This window comes from Plectropomus leopardus, unplaced genomic scaffold (assembly GCF_008729295.1).
Source record: "Plectropomus leopardus isolate mb unplaced genomic scaffold, YSFRI_Pleo_2.0 unplaced_scaffold2298, whole genome shotgun sequence".
Lineage (NCBI taxonomy): Eukaryota > Metazoa > Chordata > Actinopteri > Perciformes > Serranidae > Plectropomus > Plectropomus leopardus.
Genome location: NW_024624914.1, coordinates 1 through 8,927, shown reverse-complemented (window position 1 = coordinate 8,927; position 8,927 = coordinate 1). Strand labels below are relative to the sequence as shown.

Genomic DNA, 8,927 nt, shown 5'->3' with positions numbered 1-8,927 from the left:
TCTTTGTTGTTTTGCATCTCTTTGTTGTTTTGCATCTCTTTGTTGTTGTTTTGTTTTGCATCTCTTTTTGACTTTAATCAATGTTTTGTGTTTTGTTTGTATTCTTACTGTTTTTAACAATTTTACCCCAAAAATCAACAATGTGGAGCAGTTTCGAGTCTCTTGAGTCGACCTGTAGGCGGCGCAGATATCTGCAGTTTTACTGATGTTCTCAGAGCAGTACTTTGAGTATTCGAGGAGTATTTTGCAACAGTTGAGTTGAGTTTCCAGTAAAAGCAGCAGCAGCTCGTTAGTCCACAACATGAAAGAGTCTTTAAAAACTTCGAGTTTTACAGTTGGAGACTCGTTTTATTTTCAGTTTACGGGCTTCACACAGCAGCACTCACACAGCTCGAAATACACACTACACAAAGTATATCTGAGTACCTCGGTCCTCTTGGTACTTCATAATACTTCATTCTTTGCACTCTGATGGCTTTGTTGTACATGTGACAGTGCAGTGAATATTTCTTCACAGAAGCAGGTTTGTTGCAGTACTTTTATGTGTTTGAAGCACCTCGATAAGTGTCTTTGCAGTACTATTGTATTTTGTGGTATTCTTTGATACTTTGTTTTACTTTTGGTACTTTGTGGTACTTTCTGTTGGACTTGTTTTGCTATTTTGCTTCTTTTTGGGGTTTGTGATGTGTAGAGCTTTCAAAGTTCTTTGTAGTACTTTAAAGGTTAAAGTTTTGTACTCTCTAAAGTTCTTTACACTACATGATGGTACTTACTTTGTCTTACTTTTAATGATTTGTAGTACTTTTGAATTTCTTGTAGTACTGTTATACTCTTGGTTATTTACTGTGGGTCTTTTGGTACTTTTGTGCATCTTTTTGTTACTATCTTTGATACTTTGCTGTACACTTGGTTAAAGTTTTATTCACTCTGCAGTTCAATATAGTACATGATGTTACTTTCTTTGTGTTACTTTTATTGGTTTGTAGTACTTTGGGGTCACTTGTGGTAGTTTTTTTGGACATTTGTGGTACTTATAAGAGTCTGGCAGTTTCTTCCTGTAGTACTTCTGTGTACACTTAATGGTTCCTTGTAGTACTTAACATTCATTGTTTTAACAGCTTCTTGTACTTTGTGGTACTTTATTGTACACTAGGGTGGTTTGTGTTACTGTTGTATCGTGGCAGCAGTTTTATTGTAGTACTTTTGGCCTTTTTGACACTTTGCTTGAACCTCTGTGTGGTATTTTTTTGGGCGTCTGTTTTTTTGGACAGTTTTTCTTTGTGAGTTTTTTTACTGCACGTTTTGTCCTGCGCTGCTGTTGTGTGTACTCTGGTGTGTACTGTGCAGTAGCGGGACAGTTTCAGACTCGCGCTCCTGCAGCTGTCGGCCTGAAACAACACCACGGGTTGATTTAGGAGTTTGTGTTGAGCACAGAGTCTTTGATGGAGTCAATCAGCCGTCAGCGGCGGGCTGCAGGACCGCACATGTCCCAGCCGTCTGTCCTCACAGAGCCAACAGAGACGCTGACGGAGACGGAGGGACTAATGACGCAGCTGATTGTTTCAGTGTGCGGCGGCTCAGCAGTAATCAGCTAAAACAACACGGAGACGTGTCCATTCATCCGTCCTGTAGAGGGACAAGACGCCTCATTTCACGTGCTGAATGTCCTGAAATCCTGAAATATTAGAAACGTCGCAAATCCTGAATATGTCCCGAAATCCTCGAAATATCCTAAAATATTAGAAGTGTCCTTAAATTCCAGAGAATTAGAGAACAGCTGGGGGGCCGCCGGGGGCCCTATCAGGGGCCAGTATCACTGTCTCAGGGTGTCATGGTTCGGATTACTGACCGTCTTCTTTTTGTGGTCCTCAGTTCGGCGTCAGAACATGAAGGTTCGGATCAACGCCACGGGCGACACCATCGTCATGAAGTTTGTGCGTCCGAGTCCCGACGTGAAGCTGGAGGGTTACATCCTGGGCTACGGCAGCAGCGTGTTCTCCAAACAGCTCATCCCGCTGCCCGAGGACGGGCAGCCCTACGAGACCGAGATGGGTAAGACGGGACGGGGACGGGCCTCTATGGAAGCCTGGAGAGGACATTAAGTCTGCACTCATCATCTTACAAATTTAATATTGTTTAATTAAATATTTTATTTATTTGTTATTTGCTCCGGATTTAAGGTAAAAACCTCCCTGAAAGCTGCAGTTGGAGGACGTCTCTGAGACGTTTTGCAGAGCGTGCTCGGTGTGAATCTGCCAGCTGCAGATGTTTGAACAGATGTTTTCTGTATTTTACACTCGGTGTCTCTGAGTAGATAAAGGGCTGATTTATAAACAGGAGCAGCAGCAGTCTGATCTAATGAGAGATTCTCGTGGCGTTTTGGTGGGAAACGGCGAGTCTCTGCAGAAACACTTTGGGGAAATAAATCCGAACGTGAGAAGCCCTGAGGAGCAGCAGGTGGTTCTCATCGAGTTTCTGAAGGCCGGCCAACGGTCTTTATCCCGTCAGAGGACGGAAAACTGTGCCGTGTTTGAGGCGGCGCGTCACTGAAGGGGTTAACAGAGAAGCTGTGAACGACGTCGTTCAGCAGCTTTTCGCTGTTGTTCAGCATGAACGACTGCAGCACGTTTTGCTCCAGATTTTGGCCGAATTTTGTGATTTTCTTCAAGTTTTATGAACTGTGAAAATCTGATCTCCCTCCACATAAGTCAGCTTAAAAACACCTAAATTTAGCTGAAGTTTTTGGTGTTTTCATTATTTTTCCAACATCTCAATGACTTTTTTTTGTCTTTTGGGTGTTTTATCAACAGTGAGAATCTGACTTTACTTCCACATAAATCCGCTTCAAAAACATCAACTTGTAGTAAAATGAGCTGTTTGATATTTTCCTTCTAGTTGTAAACTGTGAAAAGCCAAACTTTTCTTATTAAATTTGGTTGAATTTTGCGCGACGGATCAACAACAACGACTTAAACATTTACAGCTTTTATGATGAAAAACTTTGTCTCCTTTAAGTTTCTTGTCAAATCTCAAACAGTTCATTTCTCTCCTGAAGAGAGTGGACGGACATCAGCATTGTCTGTTTAGATGGGTTGAAAAACTTTGACATTTCGCTGAAGTTTAGTGGTTGTTTGGATATTTTTCTTTGAGACGTTAGGTTTGGTGAAAAGATCAACAATGACGCTGCAAAACCTTTTATCTAAGTCATTCAAATGTTTAGTTGTTGTTTTGCATCTTGTGGGTTGCTCAGATGCGGCGTGCGGTGTTATTATTATATTTATTATAGTTTTCATTTGGTAAGTAAGAAAAAAAAACATTTTCGCTTTAGTCTGCTGGATGTTTTTTTTTCTCTGGAAGCATAAAAACTCGTCCTGATGTCAGAGCGCTCGCTGTGATCCAGTGAAAAGCAGAAGTTTCCGGCGGCTGCAGAAATTGAATTATTGCGTCTCGTGGCCAAAAACCAAAAACCAGTTTGGATCTGAGGAGTCAACACTGCGGTCGTCTCCTCCGAGCTGCTTTCCTTTTAACCAGGAAGGTAAACACCACATGAACGCCGCCGCGACGCTCACACGCCGTTTCACCAGCAGTCGACCTCAGAAAAAAGCAAACGTCCTCCTCAAAGCGAAGCGTTCGCATCATTTATCTCCTCGATTCAATCCACGACGAACGCACCGCCAAAGAGTTCGTGAACGTTGGGTTTCTGTCGACGTTTCTAACGTGTGTTAGAAAGTTAATCATCAGCGAAGAAACAACGCTCTTAAAATACAAAACAATAAAAACTTCAGCCAAACTTTGACACTTTTTAAAACTTTTTTAAAAAGCAAATTACAACAAAAGCTCTCACAACTGAGAACATTTAAAAAATAACAAAAAAAGTGAAATATAATCATTTATGCTCTATTTTGTAGTATGTATTTTGTATGTATGTATGTCCAAATATGTATTTTACTTTATTTATGTATTGAATTTCTTTAGCTTTGATAATTTAAACTGTAATATTTGAGCACTGTTTAAAGCTGACTCTCAGCAGGAGATAAACGAAGCTGATCAGACTCAGAAACTGACCTGAAAAATAAGAGCGTACGTTCATAATATCGCCTGTAGATATTTGGGCTTGTTGTCGATCTGTCCGCCAAACTTTGGCTAAATGTTCGTGTGTTTTGAGTCCATACGGAGAAAAGAGCCGCGTTTAATCTCTCACTTAGTGAGTAATGATTCAAAAGAAAGCCGCCGTCAAAGACGAACTTCGGGCGTTTTTCATCGTGTGGCAGAGAGTTCGTGCTTGTTTTTCGAATCTCTGATGTTTGGCCTCCAGCTAAAGATTAAAAATAATCCCCGTCAGCCGAGTGAAAGCTCCCGACCCTCCGGACAAACAGCAGCTGATAAATGTCCCAACAAGACGGGAAGGCAAAGAAGACAGGATTATGAGAGACAAACGGCTCCTGTGCGTGAGCTCAGGTGATTGATGAGGTCATGGGGGAGGCGGGGCATGTCCGCACCTGTCCGAAGCTCTGAAGAGCAGGAGGCGAACGAACGCTGCCGGGTCAACCGAGGCTTTGATTACACACCGTCCTAAAATCCCACTTTACAGTTCAGAGGTCAGAGGTCAGAGTGTTTCGGGCTCATTTCAGCTCCTAAATTCCCTGCAGTGAGACTTCATGTGTGATATTAAATCAGACTTCATCACTTTGTGCTGCAGACGCTGAGCCCAAATACCTGGTGGCCGTCCAGCCGATCCCGACCAACGACGTGAAGAAGCACTGCACAGGTACGCCCGCCACTTCCTGTCTGTCTGACTCTGTCCTCGCCTGTGTCCACGGGGACACTTCCTGTCCGTCTCACTCTGTCCTCGCCTGTGTCCACGGGGACACTTCCTGTCCGTCTCACTCTGTCCTCGCCTGTGTCCACGGGGACACTTCCTGTCCGTCTGACTCTGTCCTCGCCTGTGTCCACGGGGACACTTCCTGTCCGTCTGACTCTGTCCTCGCCTGTGTCCACGGGGACACTTCCTGTCCGTCTCACTCTGTCCTCGCCTGTGTCCACGGGGACACTTCCTGTCTAGGAAAGGTGAACCTGGAGAAGCCGCTGCATTTGGTGATCGGCTCCGTCAGTCCCACGGCGGTGCTGCTGTCCTGGGGGAACTACCTGAAGACGCCGTACGAGGGCAACATCATGAACGAGTGTCTGGAGGACGGGTGAGACACCAGCGCTTTGATAACGTCTACTCCTGAATATTCTGAGGTCAAAAGGTCCAGATGTTGCATTACAAGAACGTAACTTACGGTTCCGATATCCGACTGTCAATATCACGAAACAAAATCTTCGTTATGAGATCGGATAGTTGGACAATATCTAATAAAACGACACCGATGGCCGATGTAAAAAACTCTTACAGTTATTAGATCCGACGAGTCTTTATTGTAAAGACGACATGGTAATATCTTTTCGTCTTTATCCGATCATCGCAGTTACAAGAAAAGGAAGAAACCGTTTATGATGACGAGAGAATCACGATAAAATACCTCAAAGCTGTCAGATCTTATCGTCACGGTCACAAAAAAACATGTTATGTTTATTAAGTTTGTTAGAAACAAATATCTATCAGAAATGTATCTGATAAATATTTGTTCGAATTACGGAAAAGAGCAGGAAGTGATGTGATGCTTGTGCGTGAGGAAGAAAAATCAGAGGAAGTCATTTTCTCGTGTAACGGAGGCTCGCACGTGTTTCAGATCAGACTTGTTTCGGACGACGTGAACATGAAACCTGCCGTATTCACGAGCGCTGAGGAAGTCTTTATAGAAAACGTGTTTCTGATCGATGCGAACGCTTTGATTCAGAGACGTCTCACCGACCCGTTCTCTTTTCCATCAGCTGTCCCGCCTCCAACAGTCCTTTTTTTCTCCCGTCAAACCAGTTGGAGACGCCGTCGGAAAGCTTCCCGCCACTCTTATTACACGTCTTATTAAAAGCGTGCGGACGGTTTGGCCGCCTCCTCGGATTCTTCTGCCCTGAAAACACGATGTGATGGAGTGAGAGTGCAGCTCTGCCGGCCAGAAGTAACAACAGCGGCTGAGGCTGATGAGCGAACGCTCGGCGAGAGCGAGGCGCCAAACTCCAGTCACGGGCAAAAGTCAACGAACCGTGCAAAGGCGGTTTTCTGGTCCAGATGCAGTTTTGGGCCGTTAAGCAGCTTCGTCACGATGAAGTGCCTCAATGAGGCGGTTTTAGACTGCGAACACCGAGACTCCTCACTGATCTGTCCCCACGGATACACGAGCGATTATCAAGAAATCTGCCTCAGACGCTCATGATCCCAAAATGATTAAAACCAGTGACTTCTGTGAACCCTCGGACTCATTCTGGGTCATATTTAAAGAAAACATGCCTTCCTAATATACATTTTTTAAAAATGTCATTTTAGTCAGTTTTCTATGAAATTATGTTAAAAAAATCTGTTTTTTAACAAAAAAGATTAAATAAATAAATGAATGAATTAAGAAATAAATAAATATATTAATGATAAATGACTGCCATTTTACTAGTTTTCTAATTTACAAAAATGAAAAAAAAAAGAAAAACATTTCTTAAATTTCTTTATTTTGCCTTCCAAATCCATGGTTCTGTTTAAAATGTCATTTAAGAAAAAATAACAGTTTTTTTTATGCTTGCCAAAAATAAAAACGATTATTTTTAAGTAGCCAAAAAATAAATTAATTAAAGTTGAAGAAGAAAAAAGTTACCAATCTTAAATAACCCCTGAGGAACCCCAAACGTAATAGCAGACACTGTGAATGGGATTTTGTTGCTGTGTGTGTGATGGATGTGAAAGTAGATGACATGTCAGCATCAACTATTTTTAAATGTTAATCCGTCAGATGTTTTTAGTTTGTTTTGCTGCTCCCAAAAGGCCAAAAACTAACAATTAAAGAAACTTCATTAACTTGTTTTTATGCCTGAATATAACAAATCTTTGAGGTTTCGTTTCGATTCTTCTAAAAGGTGTTTTTGTCATCTATAACAACCTGTGTGATACTTCAAAGAATCATAAATGACATATTAGCATGTAAACTAAAATATAAAGGACCCGGAGTGGAACCCTGAGGAACCCCACAGGTAAAGTACAGGTGAACTGAAGCAGATAATAACTGTGACGTTCCCTTCAGGTTCTACACCATCCGCTACAGGGAGAGGAACAGGAAGTGGATCTACCAGACCTGCCCGACCAGCGACACGGTGGTCGACAACCTGAAACCCAACACGGCGTACGAGTTTGGCGTCCGGTCCAACAAGGACGACCGCAGCGGGATGTGGAGCAAACCGATCATACACAACACCAACATGGGCAGTAAGGACGCCGGCTTCGTTCTGTCCGTCAGTTTTTACGGATGAAGCGTTTGTGACCGCCTGAGCTTTCTGCTGTCTCTCTGATCTTCATCGTATCTTTCAGATAAAAACACTCAGAAGCCGTACAAGCTGCGAAATCCTCTCGCCAAGCCGCTGGTAGGTCACCGATAATATCTAACTACAGCCTCTTCTCATCAGCCAAATGTTGATTTGTTGTTATTTATTACAACCTGAAATTCCCCTAAAGCAGTGCTACTCAACTTAGGGCCTGCGGGCCAAATCTGGCCCCTGATAGGGCCCCTGGTGGCCCCCTAACCATTTTCTAATTCACAGTAAAAAATAAAGTGATGGACTCTGTGAATAGTTTTTGTCCTTTTAGTCTCCATAAGGTGTCAGAGACATAAAACAGCATCAAAATAGAGCTTGTTGATCAAAAAAAGAGCCAGGGGAGGATCCCCCACCCCCCCACAGAGGACACAGCTGAGACACTGATGTCCTCAAATCACAGAAACGTCTTAAAATCTGAGTAATGTCCTAAAAATCCAAGAAACATCCTAAAATCCCAGCAAATGTCCTAAAATCAGTCAAGGTATATTTAATCTGATGTTAATACAACATTACCCATGAGCCTTTACAAGGTTGCACCAAAGCTCAAGAACTGATCCAAAATGTAATCTACGATAATCCGCCCAGCAACAGAACATGCCTTCTGATTGGATGTTTTTTGTTTGTTTTACAGCAGTGCACTCTGGGACTTGTAGTTGATGTAGATTGAGTTTTATGTTTTTAACATGTTTTCATGTTTTTCAGAAACCTCTGGGTCCTCACGCTCTCTTCCCTCCTCGTCCCGGTAAGACTGAGACTCTCTGATTGTTCTGACATGAAATCCGAGCCTGTCGAGGCGCCGCCGCCGCCGCCGCCGCTCACACTCTCTCATTATTTCTGCCTCACGTTGTTTTAGGAATCTGTTTAATGGCGGAGCAGCTACAGTCAGCAGCTGTTTTCATGTTTCATGTTCGGGCCGGTTAGAAACTGTCTGCAGCAGGAAAAATATCACAAACAGCAGGTCCAAAAACAGTTTATGCAACCGCAAAGAAGAAAAACTCATCTGTAGGATCTTTGATTACATAAGGAAACTTCTTTTTATTTTTATCAGTTAATTTACTGATTTCTTTGATTAAATGTAAAAAAGGGAGTGCTAGAAAACACAGTAAGTTTTCTTCTTTGTTTAAATCAATTTTTTAAAAATAAATGAAATTACAATTATATAAGAAGAAAAGCTTCAAATCTTTTTTTCATTACTTTTTACCAAAAAAGACTTAAAATATGAATCACATATAAAAAATATCATTGACTGTGCTGCAAAGATATGAATTTAAGCATACGTGTAAAACAGTTTAATGAGATTTTAAAGGGTTTTCTCTCTCACTTCTAAGCTCTTTAATTTGCAGCAGAAAACAGAATTTAATCCTCAAATAACTCGAATAAACTTTAAAACTTTTTACTCTGTAATGTGACGTTGGGTGCCCTGAAGGGCGCCGAATAATAATCATTTTTATTCTTATTCCAATTTTTTTTTT

The 8,927-nt window shown here is 42.0% G+C and overlaps 1 protein-coding gene across 1 annotated transcript; it reads left to right on the top strand.

Annotated features, from left to right (window-relative positions):
- Positions 1 to 1,872: 1,872 nt before the first annotated feature.
- Positions 1,873 to 8,217, top strand: LOC121966073 (target of Nesh-SH3-like; the record flags this gene model as incomplete). The annotated part of the gene is made up of 6 exons (XM_042516173.1): positions 1,873 to 2,052; positions 4,700 to 4,768; positions 5,063 to 5,195; positions 7,167 to 7,348; positions 7,451 to 7,503; positions 8,158 to 8,217. Coding segments are annotated over 6 exons (677 nt in total), but the record flags the coding sequence as incomplete, so codon positions are not given.
- Between the last annotated feature and the right edge of the window lie 710 nt (positions 8,218 to 8,927).